A 23,013-nucleotide genomic window follows, 5' to 3' on the forward strand; every position below is an offset into this window, starting at 1 on the left:
ATTTTCTATTTTTTCCAAGTGTTCTTTTTATAATGTTTATTTAAAAACCTTAGTTTATTTTATAATTATTATCATTACATATTTACATGTTTATATTTTTATTTTTCGAACTCCCTGAATGAAAATCTTCAATCCATCACGAGTGTAGTATACGTGTTTGTGGATAACTTGTTTCAACAATAAAATGCTGCAATCATATTCTAAAATACTTGGGGACAATAAACTGCTTAATGAAAGAAGAGATATTCACAATAAAATAAGAGAAAATAATAGGGAAAAAAGTCTAAAATATATCCGAACTTTGATCGAAATTGCTGTAACAATATCGAACTTTGGAAATGATCTTTTACTCCTTGCACTATTTAATAGTGTATTTTAAAAGTATATATGTGCCCACGTGAACACCATAAATATTGCATCATTTTAAATAGTAATATGTCTACGCGAGCACATATATACCTTTAAAATACACTATTAAATAGTGCAGATGTAAAAAGGTTTGGTATTGTAACAATAACTTCAACTAAAATTAATGTATTTTTCAGACCCTTTTTCCAAAATAATAATATCTAAATTCATTAACTTCAACTAAAATTAATGTATTTTTCAGACCCTTTTTCCAAAATAATAATATCTAAATTCATTGACCATTTCATAATTTCATTAATATGCTTACTTTTTCCGTCCACATGTTAGCTGGTAATTAGGATAGATTCACATTTTCAATATTGTAATTTCTTTCTTTACATCTTAAAATTATATTAGATTGCTTATATTAAATGAAATCAGATTATTTCTTAGATTTGCATTATCAAATTTGAATATATTTTTTTCTCTTCTTCTTTATTTTTTTCCCCGATTCCTTATTTAAATTAATATTATACATTAATTTAAATAAATAATTCCATCTACAACCTTAATGTCTCACACATATTTATTTAATAAAAAAATATTTATCTATTATCTGAAAATCATGAAAAGACGTTTTATCATAATTATTATGTTTTTTATAAAATTATACGTAATGTTAATTAGTATTAATTCATATCTTATATTTTTTAGAGTAGCGACAAGTACACTAATGCTTCATCAAGAGGAGATATCCACAATATAATAAGAAAAAAAAAAGATCAAATTTACTTGTTTTGCTATATGAAATTAAGCTAAAAAATATTTCGTGATTTGGTATTCATATTGAAGAAAGCTTATTATAAAGATTGTGCTCCCAACATTTATTTTATTTTTAGAACTCAAATTTAAAACCTTTAATTAATAGCGAATGAATCTCAACTATCTCTCCATTAAGGGCGGCTCAATGCCTTTAAAAATGATGCATACGTCTTAGGCCCTCAAATTTGAAGGGCCTAATTTTTTTTAGTAATAATAAAATTATTATAAGCCTTGGTTAACAAAACAAATATACTATATTTTTAAATTTGTTTGTCTTTTTTAGAACTTACTTTAGTACTTAAACTATACAGACGTTTAAATACCCCCTTAACATCTTTGAAGTGATCTTTTTTTTCACGCGTTTTTAGGAGAGTACACTCACTCTCTCTGCCACATCATCCCTTACGGGGTATTTAAATTACTTGAAAGATGTTAAATGGATATTTAACGTCGGTGTAGTTTAAGTTGTGCTGCCAAGTTTAGAAATATTTTTTATGTGTTTTCTCATATATCTTTTTTGGATCAATTTTTAAATTTAACTTTCATATATCATATATGTTTAAGACCACAAGATTAAAAAATATTTGTATAGATAATTTGAATCATGGAGTCGCTTGTTTGGCAATGGAATTTCGTTAATGACAAGAACAAATACGATACCATTCTTTTTTATTATTACTTATTTAAAAGGATAGTTTTAGTGTTTTACATATATTTAACTTACACCTCATTTAAACTCCATCACTAAATAAATACAGTCACATAGAATAGTGAATGAATTTTTATTATTAAGAATATTATTATAGTAATATTATATTAATAGCCGCAAAAAAACACAAATTTGTACACTTCTTAAACAATTTTATGTAACGAAAACCTTCGGTCAAGGATCTAACTATTATATTACATTTTTATCAAAGGTTTCATAACTGAAATTCAAGATCCCAGAACTTGCGGTGTGTTGGTTTTTGTTTTGTTGTACATCATTTCATGGTGCTAGATTGCTAGCTATCGGAGATGATGTATATGCATTTCATGCTTCTAATCCAACTCAAGTCGAAGAAATTTATTCAATGGTCATAAACTCGCCGCTAACTTTTGCTACCTCCAATTAATTAACTCCCATCCTTGGGTTCAACAAGTTTTTGATCGGCGTTTACTTCAATTTTCAATTGTTGATCTTCAATTTCATCCACCTGATCATTGTCACAGGACGATTGTGCAGTATCAGTGAAAAATTGATCAATTAGATCGGGATCGAGGTTGAAATCGTGATCAATGTCCAATCCTAATAGCAACTTCTTCTGATTATCACAGAAAATTGATGTAGTAGTAGTAGTAATAGTAGTTGTGTCGATGTGAATTTCATCGTCATAACAATTGTAGGAGGTGGTGGTTGTAGGGACGGCAAATGTACCATCCAAACATTCCTCAATTTCTTCTTTGAAGTTTACGTCTTTGTTTCCTTTAATCCATGGAAAGCCAAAAACTCCTGTTGTTTCTACACCTGGACCTGTACTTGTACCTGACTCATCGTCTTCATGACATTTCTCTGTTCGCATAAAATCCTTCGCATTATCCCATTTGTACCTATTTTGATCAAAATCATCATCCACATTCATCATCATCATCACCTGGTGTTTCTTCCTGTTGTAAATCGTATTCAACGTTTCTCTCCCTCTCTTTCTATTATTCTCCATTTTTTTCTACCAAAATGCAAATCCAAATACTCAAATAAAATTTTGAAGATTTTATACGTAAAAATGGAAACCGAGAAAAAAGTTTTTTTTTAATAGTAAGTTATGATGATGAAGAAGTCACATACAAACGCTTTTTAATAAAGAAAATTTGGATCCAAAACTCCATAAAATACGCAAGAAAAAAAGTTTAAATTTGTTATCTGACATTTTCTCGTGACTAATAATTTTTTTAAAAAAACTTCTTTCCTTAATAAATTGCTCTATTAGCAGGTCCATACATATTTTGAGAGAATTTAATTTAATTTATTATTTTTTATATAAAAAAAGAGAAACAGAAAGTTAAAAACAGTTGAAATTTGAAACCGTAATTTATGCCACATTTGCAAAGGCCAAAAATGCATGCAATTTTTTTTCTGTTTTTTATTTGAAAGTTTGTTTGGATTCTCTTCTTCTTCCTCTTTGTCCTTCTTTATTTATATATTTTTTAATTTTACGGGTTCGTGATGAATAGAATATCCCATATCGGTGAATAAGTGAAATTTGGGCTCCTTAGATAAATCTTGAGCTAAATTAATACCACAATAAGATACAAGATGTAACAATCATATCCAAACAACAAGTTGTACAAGTAAAAATGAAAATTATATTTTGATTAACACCATAATAAGATACAATAGGTAGCAACCATATCCAAACAACAAGTTGTTTAATTAAAAAACAAAACAAATATTATATTTAAACAAACATCACAATACGATACAAGGAGGGAAGACAACTCCTTACGTGATGGATCAGCTGCAGTTTGGTACTAGCTGGAAATCCCCTGTTTCTTCTTGAAAAAATGAAATGACAAAACTCAGTAGAGAGTATATGCAGACCTTCCACTACCTTGTGGAAGTAGAGAGGTTGTTTCTGAACAAACCTCAGCTCATCAAGCGTAGCAAATCATAGTAATGAAAAGGAAAAAATGACAACAAGCATAGTTAGTTTTTTTTCCTGTTTGCAACACTAACTATTGTATGTTGACAGATAGATATATTTACCTGAATCGAAGGCAGTAACTTTAAGTTTGTTCCTCCCCAAATCCTCGTGTTTTTCCTGGATCTTCTCAGCAAAAGCCACCAAGGAAGGTTCACATTTGTGTAACTCAATCAGCTCCAGTTTCTTGCTATCAGCAAATCCTTGAGGAATCTCTTTTAAGAATATGCAATTTGTGATATTTACGCGCTCAAGGCTGGGGAAATGATCATGAGAGCCTGTGGTGGTTTCCCATTTTTCAAGGAAGAGAATATCAAGGAGCAAGAACCTCAACTTCGGGAACCCAATCTGGAATAGGAAAAAAGGAATGTTTACATAAGTTTCTTTGTATTGGACTACAAAGTTGCTCATCAGATTTTACTATTGTTACTCAAAGGTTCTTTTTCTCATTTTTTTCATCTTTCGTAAGTTATTCATAGGTGATTTTCTTGTGTACTACAATGTAGCAGGCAAATATATCTTCTTTGTTCCTGTTTGTAACCTTCGCTCGAAATTTCGTATAAGATGAGTTAGCCTCCTATATACTATGGGGTTATCAGTTCTGCTATTATACTCCTCTTAGAGAACTATGAATCCAAGATGAGTTGTTGATCATAAAGACATAAAGGTATACAATGTCATTTAGGACACTGAAATCTGTCGATGATAGTTCCAAAAGAATTAAAGATTGTGCCTAAATGTTATTAGCAGTGGAATGGTCAGTCACTTCTTCTATTTTATTTTCTATACTATTCATCATTGAATGATTCATTTTTAAGTTCTTGCATAGTGTTAAGCTCGATCAATTTAACTAAGAGGAAGTAAAAGAGTTTCTAAGAAAAATATAAGAAGGGAAAGGAGAATATGGTACAGAATGAGGATTATATCTCATAGTAATTCAACGGAAGGATGTACAGGTCAGCATTGCCAATGGTGAAACACACAACCAAACACATCCATCATTTTGGAATTTTACTTTCATCAGCTATGTTGTAAAATTATTTGTTTCTTTTTGTATCATTTAGCAACACTTTTGTAACAATCACATTGTTGTTCTATCACATAATAAACTCCTTCCACTTCTCAGACAGTCGAACTACGGATGGACCTTCAAACAAGAAGGTTGTGGTATTGCTTCCACAGACTTGAGCTTAGCTGAAAGACCAAAAGAGATTGTGATATGTTTTAGTAGTATGTTCAAAGAAAACAAATTATTTAGTCTTTTTAGCAAGCTCCCAGTATAATGTTCCGCAAACTATATTTGTTCATGTCTCAAAACTCTGTTGATATTATTAACTTTAATCATCTCTTCTTTATTTACGTTTCAATACTTAAATCCCGTGCAAGGCACGGGCATCCTTTATCTAGTATACATAAAAGAGCTAGTTTCAACATGACTGTTATTTGTCTTTAAATTGAAAGGTAAGGGTATTTTGGTCATTTTTCTCTGGTAAGCTGAGCTAGAATATACGTGTCACATGTAGCTGTAGAATAAACACGTGGCTGAAGAATAAGGGCCAAAGTTATTTTCTTCATGTTTCCCCTTAATCAAAAGCACAATAAAATTGAAATTCAATTTTGTGTATCACACTGAGCATCATGTCGTTCACCTTCACTTTTTGATTAAGATATTGTTTTCAAAGAGGATTGCGAACAATTAATTATGGAATTAGTGAATAATTTTTTGATTTGGTGAATATAAGATATAAGATGATGTTATTAATTCTTTTATTTATTTATGTCTTTTCTTCTCATGGGTTAAATGTGTATGATCAGTACTTGAGTTATTTGTTCTTTGCAGTTAGTTATTTAGAGATCAGAAAAGGAAGATAGATGGACGGATCATAGTGCATGCATGAGAAAAAAATTAAGTGACCAGAATAGATGATCAACTTACATTTAATTGAGAATTTTTCATAGTTCAAAAGAATGAATGAGAATTTTTCATAGTTCAAGAATGGATCAACTTCAATGAAAAATTCTCATTCATTCCGTCAGTCAGTCGTTGTGTCAAATCAAGCAAGATTGCTAGGAAAAAAACAAGAGACAGGATTGGATACTTCCTAGCTAAGAATTTAGCAGTCAACTTAATTATACAATTTACAATTTTGTTCGGCACATATAAAAAGAGCAAAAACCACTTGGAAAACTTTTTGTTTTTAGAATAGCTGCCTCTTGAACAGTTGAACGAGACATTCATAAATAACTTTCTTATTGTCGAAATGCTTATTGATAGCTGCCTCTTCCGATTTCAATAGGAGTATACTGACTGGAGTAAAGATCATCATGCAGCTCTAGCTAGTGCTATCGGAATGATCCTTTGTAACAATAAACCTACTGGCAACTAAATTTACAGCGTCCCTCATGTCCTTCCAGCGATACATATCAATTATACAGATGGTGTTCGAGTCTTTGACTACATTGCTTCTTCTAAGTCTGTCTATATATATATCTCTTTCTTTTCCTTATTTCCAGTGTTGATACTTGTAGTTCTACTTGCGACGTTATTGTTACAGAGATCCACATGCATATATCACTGGTCCAGAGACAAAGTTCCGAAGAAAGCCGGCTCCATTTATGGCAGATTTCTCTTCTGTTGGCCCTAATACTGTAACTAGTCCTCAGATTAATTTTCCTTATAGTTGATCAGTGTTCTCTAATTAGTTGAATTTTGTCTATATTTTTGGTAAGTATATTACTTCATCATATTTTACTAGCCTGATTCTTGATGTTTAGCTCCTTACAGATTATATATTTTAATAAGAAAATATTAGAAGAGTGAACCTTCCATTTTATTGAATGAGAGATAGGAGTGAATTCAGGTACAGGAATTCCGCTTAAAATAATTCAAGTATCTCTAGATTATGAGACATTTTGTGTAAAAGTATTCCCCAAAGAAAATTATGATTATATAAAGTTAATCCATTTTCTTCAACTTCACCAAAGCTTTTGTTTTGATTACAGAAATCAGGTCATGTTGACAGGGGGGGTACTGCAGCACTGAAAGTGAAGTGAAGAGTCCAAGTGAATTTAGATTAAAATAGCATCGGTGGCGCAAAAGCAACAAAACTTGAAAGCTGGAAAAGTTTTACAAGAAATAATTGCAGGAATAACAAGAAATGCTTTTGATGGCACAAATAATCTATTAGCAACAAAACCTGAAAGCTGGAAAAGTTTTACAAGAAATTAGAAACGCGCGCATAAGGGAGTGTATTTATTCGACATCTCTTAATTAAACCACACAGAAACTTATTTTCAAGAATCACAATGCTTGAATAGATAAAAAGACAACAAGTTTGTTTCATTGGAACAAGTTTCTCAGAAAGATGAAACACTGAGTGATGCACGAGTATTCTATTTGCCATCATTGATCCCAGGTTAATTCCCAGTGAACTTCATGCCTTAATTCTATCCTACAAGGAAAATATGATAGATGAAGTCTTTCTATGCTAAGCAATGTTAAGAGATTCATGGATTGCAGAAATTGTACGACGACTAGAAAGTAACTTATGAACAAACACAAATGTAAAGAATCATTTTTCAAAGACAAAATGATTGTATTCGACTGACCTTAATTGGGTTCTCTAGATTAGACAAGTCAATTTTCTTTTGGATTGAGGAAAAACATAAGAGAGACCTAACATGCTGTACAATTCTATCTTTAGGGATAAAATTATACGGAATAGAGGATTGAATACATAGTCGACGAGAAGTATTTGGATCTTCTATAGAAGGAAAAACTTGAACACCAGGTTGGAGATATACTTGTTGAAAGAGACTTATCCTTTTAGCCTCAATAATGCAGAACTCATGCAACATGTCATGGAGACGACATGTTTTGATTTGACCGTTAGATCTCTTTTGCATCACCATCACTAAATTCCTACCGGCAAAGTCACTCAAGTAAGTCTCTGCAACCTTCTCGATTTCACTGCCTTGAAGATCGGACTTTATTAGCCCCTCAGCAACCCATAAGCGAATAAGTTTCCAAGCAGGAATATCAAAGCCTTGAGGAAATACTCCAAAATACAAGAAGGCTGCCTTTTTCTGTTGTGGCAAATGATTGTAACTCGTTTCAACATATTTCAAGCAGCTTTTATCGTCGTCCTTGTTTGTACAGATCTTCCCCACATTTTCTTTGACTACTATCCATTCACTTTCGTCCATACAACCTTTCAAAGCTCCTGAAATCACCACTATGGCTAGTGGTACGCCACAACACTTATCTACAATCTCTTCTCCATATCCTCTTAAATTAATAGGACACTCCCTTGTTTTGCCAAAAACTCTCTGTTCCAACAACTTGAAACTATCCCCTTTTGACAAATTTTCCAGATTGTGAGGACGAGCGCTGACAGCTTCAGCCACACGTTGTTGGCGAGTTGTCAACATGATTCTGTCCCCTCGGGGCTGGGATTTGTTGTTTGGGAAAGCTTTCTTGACAAAATCTACAACTTGTGTGTCCCACACATCATCCAAGACAATGAGATATTTACCTCTTTCAACAAGAAAATCACGTATGATATGAGCTAATTGGTCCTCATCCTTGTCTTTAATTAGTTCTTTACTATTGCTTGGCGCGACTTCATTCACAATCTCAACAAGAATATCCTTTGGTTTCTTTGATGTCCCAACATAAATCCACATTCTCTTGTAAAAATGAAAATCAAGGGAAGAATCATTGTAAACTTTTCTTGACAGTGTGGTCTTTCCAAGTCCTGGCATTCCCACAATAGGTATAACATCAAGATCCTTTGATCCTTCACCGAGTCGCTTTATAACATCTCCTGCAGGCTTATCAAAACCAACCACTTCGATATCCTCCTCAGCAGAACCCTTTTGAAATTATCAAATTGTTATAAATTTGGGAGATCAAACTAGTTCAAGTAACAAAAAAGGCAGCTGAAATAAATATAAAATTGCAACGCGAGATTTTTTACTTTCGTACCATACTAAGGCATAATGTAGTTCCTATAAAACTTATGCCTTAAGAGGCATAACTTATTCCTACATAACTTTTATCAGACAAGGAAAAAGTTCTCCAAACTTATGCTTTGCGTCATCTTAACTTATATCCTATATACGTACTAAAAAATCATGTATAAATATATCTTAATATTATGTGCGAACCCACATCAAACAAAGGCGTGTGGCGCAGTGGTAAGTTCTGATTCTTAGGTTGGGTGTTCGAGCCCCACTGGCAACAATTCAACTTTTTATTTAATTCAATTTTTCCGAATTCTTTTATTTGGATTCAAAATGTGTTTTGTGCCTATCTTTTACCCTCCTTTAATTCAATTTTTCCTATGTAGATTTTCTAAATTCTTTTTTCAAACAATAAAACAAAAAAATTGATAATTGAGAATAATAAAAAAGTAGTGTCATACTCCAAGACAAACATCTGACTATTAATTTCAAAATAGATAATTGAAACTTGTAAGTAACAAAAATAGTGTCATACTCTAAAACAACATCTCACTATTGATTTCTTTGAAGTATTCAATAAAACATTAAACCCAAAATTTAATTTTTTTTAAAAGTTAGGGTTCTAATTTTTACTACCTACTTCATTGCTACTGCTTGTTGTCAAAGTGCAGACCTCTGCCCTGATAAGTACTATTTACTCTTCTCAGTTCCTCCTCGGCTCTCCCTTTTCTCTCTTTTTTTTTAATTTGTCTTTACATTGTATAACAATTTATTCAAAAATCTTATTTTTAATATTTGATTTTAAGACTGTTCCACGTATCAATAATTGATTATATTAATTAAGTTATTGTTTGCTTCTCGGAACTTCAACTTTCAAGGCAAGAGCGGCTCAAGGGTGAAGCAAGTAAACCTTTCTTTTAGGTCCCAAAATTATTAATGGTGAATTTAATAATTTTAATTTTACTTACAATAATATTGAGATTATAGAAATAATATTCAAAATTTATACTAAAATATAATACTTATCTACCTTTTACTAAATAATATTTTAGAACTTTGAAATAAATAACTCAAATCTTCATATTAATAAATGAAGTATTTGAAAGTGTAACAAATGATGGATCATTTCTTTTTTCAAAACATAACAACATGTTGAGTGCAATTTTAATGATATGCTTATATGTTTGTATATATATATATATGTGTGTGTGTGTAATTTAACGATTGTTATATTAGATTAATATGTTGTTTTGTTTTAAAATTTAGAACCCACAAACATCAAATCTTGTCTCCGCCTCTGTGCAAAAATTGAAGACCATCCAAAGATAGGGGCAATCCATGCACAAACTTAAAACTCAGAGGGAGGTTCCTAAAACTATCCCCTTTTTTGTCAAAGGATCGGGTCTATAAAATGAATTAATACATTTGGGGGTCGTTTGGCAGCTAGTTAAAGTTATTCAAGTATTAGTAATGTATGAATTTATTACTTATGAGAGAATCTATGTACTATTTATGGTATTAGTTATGCAGGATATATTTATTCATATATTAGTTATTCTCGTTATGTCATTCATAAAATAATACATAGATTCTCTCATAATTTATACATGTATTAGTTATTTGTACAAGACCTTTGTGAAAGGCTATTTCCACAACTTGTGGTCCAACCCTTCCACAAATCCTACTCATAATGAGAATTTAGTGCACTGAACTGCCCTTCTAAATGATCCCAAAAGGTTATGTAAAATTCATAAGCAAATACAATTTATTAGAAAAAGTTTTGTGTTGTCTTAGCCGGTGATCTGCTTATGGTCTTTTGAAATTTTTTATTTCAATAATTAACAGGGACAACAAATGGCAGAGTTATGTTGACCCTCGCAAAGGTTAGTTAAGTTAAAATGAGCAAAATAATGGAGCAATCCCAACCACCCAACTCTTGCATAATTTTAATTATATATATATATATATTGGGACGGAGGAAGAAGATACCTGTGTCCCCGTACTTTTTCCAGGCGGTAAAGCAGTACTCTGTATATGACTTTTCTGGAGAACCTGTTGACTCTCTTGGCGAATTTCGGTCATTTGTTTGAGAATTTGATTGAATTCCGTTGCGCTTTTCCAATGGTTGATCCATTTGGGAATTGGAAGGAATTTACTGAACACGTTATCTTGGTCAATCTTCGCCTGAATTAGGAATTTATCGATCGCATCTTCAGCTTTATATACTATTCGTTGAATTTTCAGGAACAATTCATCCAAATCGATGTTGTCTTTGTTGTTGCTTTTCAATTGTGCATAATCTCCAGCTAGTAACTCATTTATGGGTTTAATTTCATCCAGTAATCGCTGGAATTCTCCATCTGCACCTCTTATCAGATCGACATTTTCCGATAGTAGCTGCGATAGACTATCCACCAGAAAGCTTACCGCTTTTGTCGCCGCCGGACTCACCGCTGCAACGATTATAGCCTCCATCTGTGAACAAAGATGTTACAGATCTAACGATTCAACAGATGATAGTGTGAGATCGAATTGCTCGAATGGTGAACATCATCTACTTCAACACTAAACGAAGCATAAAACACATGAAGTTTTTTCATTTTTCTCGAGTTAAACTTCCGAAACATGTTTGATTACCTTTTTCTCAAGTTTGAAATCTGAAAAATCAACATCTCCCTATAAAACTGAGTTAAATTTCAAAAGTTTTAAGAATTTGAAGAATAATAAAAATGAATTTTCACATCAAATTACTCAGAAAAGCCAAAAATAACTTGATAAATTTGCATTCAAAAAAATTTCACAATGAAATATGATCAAAAACTCGATAAAGATTATGAGTTCTAAAAGTAAAAATAATTTTTATTTTATAGCAAATAACATATAGTAATAAAACAATTATAATAATTTTTTGTATAATAGAAAAAATAACAACTTGAATTCAAGTTATATCGAGTAAATTTTATATTATCAGATTATTTATATTTATCATAGTATATTTGAATTTTAAGTTATATCGTAATTAAGATAATATAATAAAATTTTACAAAGTCTGTGAAATTTAAGTTTCAATAATTAACTTGAATTTGTTAACAAGAATAAAATTGTATTTTGTTATGAGTAATTTTGAGAAGAAATAGTTTTTTTTTTGTATATTGTTTATTTGTATTCGCATTTTAGGGGGGATGCGGTACTTATACTATTTTTAGAAGTATGTTAATAGCAAGACTCAATAAGTGTCTTTTTTGTAAATAACATAATATAGATAAATCGTGGCATTACGATAAAAAAATATATTTAATGATACTAGATTTTTTTTTCTATTTACCGCAAAAATATTTAGCATCAATTAAGTTAAAGCCATTGTATCTAAAAATTACTAAAACATTTAGCTGTTAGCTATCCAAAGTATATTAATTATAAATTTTCATATTATATTATTACCGCTAAATATAATATAACAATAATTATGTTATCCTAATTCTTTATTTGTTAGTTATAACGTTATGTGATTTTGAAAAAGATATATATTATATATGAGTTGTTAAAAGTCTTGTCCACATGCATGCCCTTAATTTATAAATGCTACAAGTTGGCATTAGATTAGTAAAATATATATTCTAATAGTATCTAAAGTTACTAAAACATTTAGCTGTTAGCTATGCAAAGTATATTAATTATAAATATTTATATTATATTATTACCGCTTAATATAATATAACAATAATTATGTTATTCTAATTCTTTATTTGTTAGTTATAACGTTATGTGATTTTGAAAAAGAGATAAATTATATACGAGTTGTTAAAAGTCTTGTCCACATGCCCTTAATTTATTAATGCTACAAGTTGGCATTAGATTAGTAAAATATATATTCTAATTGATGATACTTAATAGCTTAATGATTGTTCTTCGAGGGTAATTTATTTGTGTTGTGTTAACTTGACGTAAAATTTAATTTAATGATATTAAATTTAAAATGTGTAAAATATTTTAAAATATTTTTAAATTTTGTGATCTTTTAAATCTGTTGTGCAAAAAATATAAAAAAAATAACAATTTTTAAATGTTAATAGATTTAACAATTCGTGAGATCTGGTGAAAGTAGAATGTACGTAGAATAGTTTAGAAAAGATAAGTATATAAAACTATAGATGATAGAGTAAGATCGACTTGCTCGAATGGTGAACATCATCTACTCCAACACTAAGGAAGCATTAAATACATGAAATATTTTCACTTTTTTCGCAGTTGAACTTCGAGAACATGTTTGGTCATGATATATTTTTTTACCTTTTTCTGGAGTTGAACTCTGGAAAATATGTCTGATTATAAAAGTCTCTTGAATTTCAAAATTCTGAAAGAATTTGGAAAACAACAAAATGTGTCTTTACTTTTTTTAGCATCAATTACTCAGAAAAGTAAAAAATAACTTGTATTTGCATTCATGGCCAAACCTTATTTTCAAATTTCATTTTTTTTTATTTTGAGAACAAAAAAATGCTTTTTAAAATTTCACAGTGAAGTATAATCAATGCTCATTAAAGATTATGAGTTCAAGTCACCAAGAGAGTAAAAATGATTATTAAAGAAAATAACACATACTAATAAAATAAGGAAAAAGGCTCAAATATGTCATCGAACTTGGAAAAAAACTCATTTATATTATCCGTTAAAAGTTTGGTTCATCTATGTGTCACGATTCAGACCATCGTGATTGACACCCACACTAACACTCCAGTGGGAGAACCACTACTACAGCCCAAACCAAGCAACTAAAGCAATAACTAAGGCATGAAAAGTAGAGTTTCCATAAACTCCAACAAAAATCTAACAATGCGGAAGAATAACCTAGAACCTGAAAGTCAATGTAACAAAACATCTAACATGAACCAAGTCTAAACAAAAAGGGATACAACCCTATACTAATGAAGTACTCAACTAACTAAAACAATTTTCTAAGTCCAAAAATGGTGGACATAGACGAAAGAGAATCTCATGGTAGCCCGAAAGAATTGACTGACCCTTGAATTCGAAGCAACGATCACTGATCTCTTAAGCGAGGTCTGTCAGTAGCCGCTTGAAGATGCCCTGTACTCAACAAAAATAAGAGCAAGTGCAGAATCAATACACAAACACAGTATACTGGTAGGATCACGCGGCTATCCCACCAGTGCAATATAAGCAAGCCAAACAACATTTGCGAACTACAAGTAACTTCACATTTTATATCAAATCATTGGTCCTCTCATGGAACCCAAACCCAAACAGCTAGCATGCTGGAATGTGGCAACCGATCCCATATTTATGTCGCAACGTAACAACTGATCCCATATTTATGCCGAAACGTGGTAACCGATTCGAGTTAGTTATGCCGGAATGCAAAACCGATCATATTCACACATCACAATTACAAAAACAAGTACATCCTTAAGATCATACATTCAAGTCATGATTTCATGGCAATAATAATTCATCTAACTCATTTACAAAAAGTGTGATCAACATTGCAACATTCATAAATATACAAGTATCATAATGAAGCAAGAACAAACATACATCACACAATCATAGAATCACAACTATCACTTACCTCAAAATAAGCTTGAAACCCTAAGAAACTTGATCCTTCCCTTTCTGAATTCGTTCCGCTTGTTCTTGGTCTACAAACAATCAATACAATACGGGAATTAATAAACAATCATGAATTACACGTATTACTAACAATTCTATGAACCCTAGATCAAACCCATGATTTTAATCATCCAAATTAGGGTTGTTTCCACCATAGAATCTATATCATAACCCTCCCCATCAATACTCACTCATTTTATTACGTTCTACTGATCGAAAAATGGATTTAGGGAGTGAAAAGACTACATTTAACCTCAATAATGGTGAAAAACGAGTAGGAGTCGCCTGGGGTTCGTTTCTTAGCTCTAAAAATAGAAAGTGCCAAATAAGGTCGTTTAGGGGTTTATTAACAATTTTAATTTGCGTCGAGCCCGCTCTAACGACCCTTACCCCGCTGTAGGGGCTCTGCCAGAGTGGCACGAACCAGCACCAAAGCGGTTGAAACGAAACATAGAGCTATTCCAATAATTCCCATTTCACAACACACTTCTAGCCCACAATGATCATAGAATCTTCTTCACGCTAAGATCAATTTCGGGAGTTCTACTCACCCGAATTTAATTTCGTAAAGTCGTACGGATTCCTTAACGAGTTATCTAACTACTCATGTAATCAAAATCATAATTAAATCACCCGATTGTTACCAGATTTACCTAAACCTTAAAGACTCTGAATTCGTCCAATTTATACTAGGTTGGGAAAATTCAAATACTACGAAAAAGTTTTACGGACCCAATCCCCCCAATCCCCCTGTTGGCTTTTCTATAACGACTAGAACATGTCGTTACAATAGATACCAATTTACCCATCACTCGTTGCTGAGTGACAAACTTAGGAAAAGTAGGCTAAGGAAAGAATGAAGTAGTACATGATTCGACAAACAATTGGGGATACTTGTCTCGCATGACTCTCTCGGTTTCCCAAGTAGCTTCTTCAACTGGACGATGCTTCCATTGAACCTTCACAGACTTAATTTCTTTGGTCCTCAACTTACGCACATCACGATCAAGAATTGCAATTGGTTCCTCCTCATATTGGAGGTCATTGTCTAACACGATTGAGTCTCACTTAATGATATAGTCTCCGTCACCGTGATACCTCTTCAACACGGATACATGAAATACCGGATGAGCACTCAAAAGTTTAGGAGTTAAAGCCAATATATACGCCACCCGTCCTACACATTCAAGAATCTTAAATGGAACAATGTATCTATGACTTAACTTACCCTTCTTACCAAATCTCATCACCCCTTTCATGAGTGATACCTTACGAAGAACATTTTCACCGGATTGAATTGTCATGTCTCTCACTTTATGATCTGCATACTTCTTTGTCTACTCTGGGCTGCTAGAAGCTTAGTTTGCTTACTCCTTACCTTATCTTGAGCATCCTTCACTAAATCAACCCCCAAAGGTTTCACATCACTAGCCTCAAACCATTCTATGGATGATCTACATCCCCTCATATATAATGCCTCGAATGGTGCCATATCAATGGTAGAGTGTTAACTATTGTTATAAGAGAATTCATACAAAGGTAAGAACTTATCCCAATGCCCTCCAAAATCAATCACACATGCCCTTAACATGTCTTCCAACACTTGAATAGTCTTCTCTGATTGTCCATCCGTCTGTGGATGAAAGACTGTACTAAAAGTGAGTTGTGTGCCCAATTTATCATGCAATTTTCTCCAAAACTTGGAGGTGAATTGGGTACCACAGTCTAACATGATTGGGGCACCCCATGCAACCTCACTATCTCTTTCACATTAACCTTATCCAATTGTTCAACATTATAATATATTCTTACCGGAATAAAGTGGGTTGACCTAGTCAATCTATCAACCACTACTTAAATAGAATCAAATTTCCCCAAAGCCTTGGGAAGACCAACAACAAAATTCATGGCTATTCTTTCCCACTTCCATTCCAAAATCGACATTCTTTGAAGTAAACCCACAGGCCTTTGATGTTCATATTTTACTTGTTGACAATTTTGACACTTCGCCACAAACTCTGCTATGTCTTTCTTCATGCCTGACCACCAATAAATTCGCTTCGAATCTCTGTACATCTTGGTCACACCCGAATGAATAGAATATCACTGACCATGGGACTCTGCCAACAATTTCTCAATCAAGTCATCTACTCTGGGAACACATATTCTCCCTTTAAAATTGAGCACACCATCCGCATCAAGAGTAGTCTCTTGTGCCTTACCAATCATAATCTTCTTTCTAAGTTCCTCTAAATTCTCATTCTCAAATTGTTTGGCCTTGATCTCCTCAATTAAAAGTGGCCCTTACCTCAATACTAGCTAACACCCCACCTCTTTCTGAGATGGCCAACTGCATGAACCTAGACTCTAAGGTCTGAATTTCTTCAGCCAAAGGTCACTTGGATACACTCAAGCAAGCTAAACTACTCATACTCATCTCTTTTCGACTCAAAGCGTCCGCTACTACATTAGCCTTACCCGATTGGTATTGAATGGTAACATCATAATCTTTAAGTAACCCCATCCACATTCGTTGTCTTGAATTCAGCTCCTTTTGAGTGAACTCTAAATCATGTGTTGGATAATTCCTCTCTTGCACCTTCAAATGACGGAGGCATAAGCTATAACATTCTTACTATGTATTAACACAACACCCAAACCAAAATGTGAAGCATCACAATAAATAATCAAATTTTACCTTCAATCGGTAGTGCTAGGATATGTGCGGTGGTCAAGAGAGTCTTGAGTTTTTGAAAGCTCTCCTCACATTTTTCAGTCCATCCAAATGGTATCTCTTTTTTGGTCAAATTAGTCAAGTGAGTGGCAATAGAAGCAAAGTTCTTCACAAATCGATGATAGTAGTAGCGGGCCCTACAAAACTCCTAACTTCCATTACAGAGCTAGGTCGGACCCAATTCTTAACCGCCCCAATCTTTTGAGGATCTACCATTACCCCTTTTTTGGAAACTACATGCCCCAAAAATGCAACTGAATTTAACCAAAATTCACACTTTGAAAACTCTACATACAATTTTTGCTTCCCAAGAATACCCAACACAATACGAAGATGGTCGGCATGCTCTTCCTCACTTTTTGAATAAACCAAAATATCATCAATAAAGACTATAACGAAAGAATCAAGATAGGTCTTGAACATCCCATTTATTAAACTCATAAAAGTTGCAGGCGCATTGGTCAAACCAAAAGACATAACCAACAACTCATAGTGCCCATAACGAGTTCTAAACGCCATCTTAGGCACATCTTCAGGCCTAATTTTAAATTGGTGGTTACCGGATCTTAAATCAATCTTAGAGAAAACCACTTCTCCTTGCAGTTGTCAAAGAAATCATCTATTCGAGGTAAGGGATACTTATTTTGAATAGTGACTCTATTTAATTGCCGATAATCTATACACATTCTCATACTACCATCCTTTTTTTTTAACAAACAAAACTGGAGCACCCCATGGAGAGGCACTAGGGCGAATAAATTCCTTATAAAAAAGCTCTTGGATTTGAGTCTTAAGCTCTCTTAATTATGTCGAGCCATGCAATATGGAAGGATAGAAATGGGACGCGTACCAGGCTCTAAATCAATGCAAAAATCTATATCTCTATTCGGAGGCATACCAGGCAAATCATTAGGAACGCTTCACTAAATTCAGACACCACATAAATAGACCCAATGGATGGAGCCTTAATATCAACATCCTTAATATGGGGCAAATAAGCCAAACAACCCTGCTCTACCAGTTTACTAGCCCAAATAGAGGATTTAATTTTGGTTTGCTTAGGTTTATACACCCCTTCCAACTCTAATATTTCCCTTTCCGAAATTTCTAGAGTTACATACTTAAGTATTACAATTAAGCACAACATAATAGGGGAACAACTAAGTCATGCCTAAGATTATGTCAAAGTCAGTCATATCCAAAATCACCAAATCAACCCAAGTTTAAAAACCCATAAATAAAATAGGACAATCACGATAGACATGGGTAACTATGACAAACTCTCCAGCTGGGGTAGAAACACGAATATGAGCATCAAGAATATCACAAATCATTTCAATATCTGAGGCAAATCCCACATATACATATGAATAAGTAGAACCCGGATCAAACAACACATTAACCATCCGGTCACAGACAAGAATAGTACATGTGATCACCGTGTCAGATGCCTCCGTCTCATTCTTGCCCAGAAAAGCATAACATTGAGCCCTATCATCTTGATGAGCCACTTCACTGCCTGATTGCGCGTTATCCCACCTGCCTGCATTACCATTTTCTCTACCTACACGACCTCGTTGATTACCTCCTCACCCACCTTGTGGATATTCTCTACCATTATTACCATTTCCCGCGGGTACCATTGCCGTAGAAGGCTACTGCGCGACATCTAATACACGTGGGTGGGGACAATATCTCCTCATATGCCCAGGTTCTCTACAGTTGTAGCAAGTACAATCGAAAAATGGTCTGCCGCCCGTTGAAAGTGTGACTCCCTGGCTATCCTGAAAATTATAAGATGGAGTTCCTGAGTAGTTACCTGTAAAGGCGGGCATAGCAGACTGAATTGGCTTGGTTGCAAGCGTTGGCCTCCTTGAACCTCTGGAATAAGAACCTTGAAAGTTGCTTGAATTCTTGGCCCTTTTTTCCAACGCCTTAGCTTGACCGTCTCGCCTTACTCCCTACACTTTCTTAACATAATATGTCACCTCATTAAAGCTCCTCCATGCAGAGGTCATATGAACAGATAATACTTGCAACTTAGAATTCAATTCCCTAATGAATAACTGGATCCTCTTCTCCCCAATAGTAACCAACTGCGTAGCATATATCTAGATAATGCATGGAACTTGGCCTCATAAGCAGCCACATACATACCACCTTGCTCTAAAGCCATAAATTCATCTTTCTTACGATCTCTCAAAGTTCTAAGCACATACTTTTCTAGAAATATAATATGAATTTGGGTCCAAGTAAGTGGAGGTAAAGTAGAAGATATGCACTCCATATAATCTCTCTACCACTATTTGGCCCCACCTTGAAGTTGAAAGGACACAAACTCAACCCCATGTTGATAAACAATACTCAATTAGTGGAGCCTTTCATAGTAATCTAGAATGAACTCATACGCATCCTCACTCTCAGAACCAAGAAATAGCGGAGGCTTAAGCTTTAAAAACTTAGTCAACATTTCATGCTCATTACCAGTAATGACAAAACCCAACAAAGGATGGAACAAAGCATCATTACCTCCCGTTCCACCCGTCTTGGACACGGTGCTAGCAATATGACGATAAGTAGGGGCTTGAGTTGCTTGAATTGATGGAAGCATCTTGCCAATCCCTTAAAAATGACATGATCTGTTGAGCTAACACTGGGTCGATTGGAGGAATATATGTGGCCTCAGTATGCACCTCTTCTTTTTGTCCAATCTTCTTAACATTCTCAACCTCAACCTTTTCTTCTATTTCCTTATGTTGCATGAGAGGGTTCTCGTTCACAGGAGCATTCTCAACAGGAGCTCCATTTCTAGCAGGTGCTACTCTTTCACTGCCTCTGCCTCTAGCTCTTCATCTACCACTGCCTCGACTGCGACCTCTTGCTGCAGATTCCTCAGCTGGAGCATTGACGGGAGCTACGGGCCTGACGCTGTTATAGTTAGTATTAACCATCTGCGGATAAAAGAGTGAAGGAGGTTAGATACCAATTTGAATCACCAGATACCAATTGGAATCAAGTCATAACATGAAAGGAGACAAGAGAAAGCAGAGAGATTTCCTCAAGTCCTATAGCCTCTCGAAGAAAAGTAAATGTGTCCCTGTACCATTCCGCGATACTCTATTAGACTCGTTTCAGTACATTGAGATCAACAAACCTACGCTTTGATACCAACTTTATCATGACCCAGACCATTGTGATTAATACCCATACTAACACTCAAGTGGGAGAACCACTACTACAACCCAAGACAAGAAACTAAAGCAATAACTGAGGCATGAAAAATAGAGTTCCCATAAAATCCAACAAAAGTCTAACAATAATAAACTAACAATGCGGAAGAATAACCTAGAACCTGAAAGTCAATGTACCAAAACATCTAACATGAACCAAGGCTAAAAACAAGGGATACAACCTTGTAGTAATAAATTACTCAACTAACTAAAAGAATTGTCTAAGTCCAGAAATGGTGGACATAGATGAAAGAGAATCCCATGGCAGCCCAAAAAAATTGGCCCACCCGTGAATAGGAAGCAACGATCACTGATCTCCTAAGCGAGGTCTGTCAGTAGCCGCTTGAATATGCCATGTACTCAACAAAAATAAGAGCAAGTGCAGAATTAGTACACAACTATAGTGTATTGTAGATCAAGCAACTATCTCACTAGTGCAACATAAGCAAGCCAAACAACAATATAATCACATGTATATATATAAACATATACAACATTATCAATATTTGCGGATAACGAGCAACTTCACATTTTATATCAAATCATTGGTCCTCTCATGAAACCCAAACCCAAACCGTTAGCATGTCGGAACATGGCAACCGATCCCATATTTATGCCGAAACGTGGTAACCGATCCAAGTTAGTTATGCCGGAACGTGACAATTAGTCCCATTCACACCCCACAATCAGAAACACAAGTATATCCTTAAGATCATACATTCAAGTCATGATTTCATGGCAATAATAATTCATCTAACTCATTTTTAACAAGTGTGATCAACATTTCAACATTCACACATATACAAGTATCGTAATGAAGAAAGAACAAACATTCATCACACAATCATAGAATCACAACCATCACCTACCTCGAAACATGCTTGAAACCCTAAGAAACTTGATCCTTCCCTTTTCGTATTTGTTCCGCTTGTTCTTGGTCTACAAACAATCAAATACAATATGGGAATCAATAAACAATCATTAATTATCTGGATTACTAACAATTCTATGAACCCTAGTTCAAACCCATGATTCTAATAATTCAAATTAAGGTTGTTTCCACCATATATTCTATATCAAAACTCTCCCCCATAAATATTCACCCATTTTATTACGTTCTACGGATCAAAAAATGGATTTAGGGAGTGAAAAACTTACTTTTAACCTCAAGAATGGTGAAAAACAAGTAGAAGTCACCTGGTGTTCGTTCCTTAGCTCTAAAAATTGAAAAATGCCAAATAAGGTTGTTTAGGGGCTTATTAACAACTTTAATTCGCGTCGAGCCCGTCGCAGTGGCCCTCACTATCACGCCCTGAGCCTACACCCTCGGCGGGACGGGCATTCGAAGACTATTGCTGGCCCTAAGCGAACCCTTGGTCTGACTTACTTACTCAGCGGAAGACTTAAAGCATTAAGAAAAGATTTCAAATGCAAAATAACTTAATTGCCTTAAACTGAACTCATAATGTTTTAAAAATCAACATTTAACTTAGCCAAAGTGGAACTCAAATCTGAACGTAAGTTAATAACAAAATGACTAACATCTGACGCCTCTAATGACTATGAAAAAGAGTCCTCCAGAATGCAAGGAGGCTCACCAACTGACTTTGAACTGCTCACTAGATCAACGGTGCGCCGGAATACCGATCCTAGTTACCTGTGTCTACATCATAATACGATGCAGTCCAACTGGCAGCAGTACATTGAATGTACAAGTATGCTAGTTGGAATACTAAAACAACATAGGCTTGAGAGAGATTATGAAAGAAACACTTACCTTGGCTTTTCTCAACTCATGAATACTTAATTGAACTTATTTCATTATAAAGTAGTTTAAAATAAGTGCAATATAAAGAAAAGTTGTTTCAAACATGGTTCTCAACTATGTGTGTATGCAAAAATGCAAATAACTCTGAGATGTATTTAAAAATACAAAATAAACTGATGTTAACTCATAATCATAATATCATAAAAGGCAAATCATGCTTCCTCTCAAAGTCTACTTGTGCAATGCATGAATGAAGTACCATGCCCCCATTCACACTAAGCAGAACCCTTGAGGAACCATGCGACTATTGTTGTGGGAGTTTCTCTAACCAACAACCATCACTTAAGAACTATAGTGATGATACAACATTTTACCTCATGGTGCCGAGGCAATTCTATACCTTGCCGTGATATAGAAAGTTGAACTACCTAATGGATCCACTAGTCTATTTCAAAAAAAAGTTCATCTAAATAGCTGAACTGATCCTTGAATTGATTATGGATTCAAGGATTAAGATTTGTGATTGGAAAGATCTCATGTTGTTTAGGAATGATTCTAGATAGCTAAACATGAGAAAAGACTGAAAATCAAGAATTGGAGGTGCGTCTACGGCTCGGAGGCATATTTAGATTCTAATTTTGAAAATGTCTTTTTGAGGCAGAACACCTCGTGTCAGCTATGCGGTGCGGAGATGAAATTTCAGTTCTGGGAACAGGTAGCGCGACGCGCTCCCTTGTCCAAATCTCACCCCGTCAAATTTTCTTCTTCATTTTCTAACCCTAATTCCCCTAACTTCGATTATTTTTCTCAATATCTCTTTAGATTCAGGTGCCCATA

General features: G+C 34.0%; 1 protein-coding gene across 1 annotated transcript; it reads right to left on the minus strand.

The window, feature by feature from the left end:
* Positions 1 to 2,285: 2,285 nt before the first annotated feature.
* LOC125818843 (putative late blight resistance protein homolog R1B-14) lies at positions 2,286 to 11,288 on the minus strand. Its single transcript, XM_049498360.1, has 4 exons — positions 10,803 to 11,288; positions 7,458 to 8,723; positions 3,914 to 4,196; positions 2,286 to 2,722 (listed from the first exon to the last, which is right to left on the minus strand). Exons 1-4 carry the CDS (start codon positions 11,286 to 11,288, stop codon positions 2,286 to 2,288), a joined length of 2,472 nt encoding a protein of 823 aa, XP_049354317.1.
* Positions 11,289 to 23,013: the final 11,725 nt, after the last annotated feature.

The sequence above is a fragment of the Solanum verrucosum genome, unplaced genomic scaffold (assembly GCF_900185275.1).
Source record: "Solanum verrucosum unplaced genomic scaffold, falcon-dt-bn FXZP01000252.1, whole genome shotgun sequence".
In the NCBI taxonomy this organism is placed as follows: domain Eukaryota; kingdom Viridiplantae; phylum Streptophyta; class Magnoliopsida; order Solanales; family Solanaceae; genus Solanum; species Solanum verrucosum.

What these genes read in the sequence shown, in the direction of transcription:
- LOC125818843 (XM_049498360.1), bottom strand. Translation starts at nt 11,288, where the DNA reads ATGGAGGCTATAATCGTTGCAGCGGTGAGTCCGGCGGCGACAAAAGCG. An exon ending in ATCTAGAGAACCCAATTAAG is followed by an intron (nt 4,197 to 7,457) that starts GTCAGTCGAATA and finishes TTCCTATTCCAG; the next exon opens with ATTGGGTTCCCGAAGTTGAG. An exon ending in AGTTACTGCCTTCGATTCAG is followed by an intron (nt 2,723 to 3,913) that starts GTAAATATATCT and finishes TTATGCGAACAG; the next exon opens with AGAAATGTCATGAAGACGAT.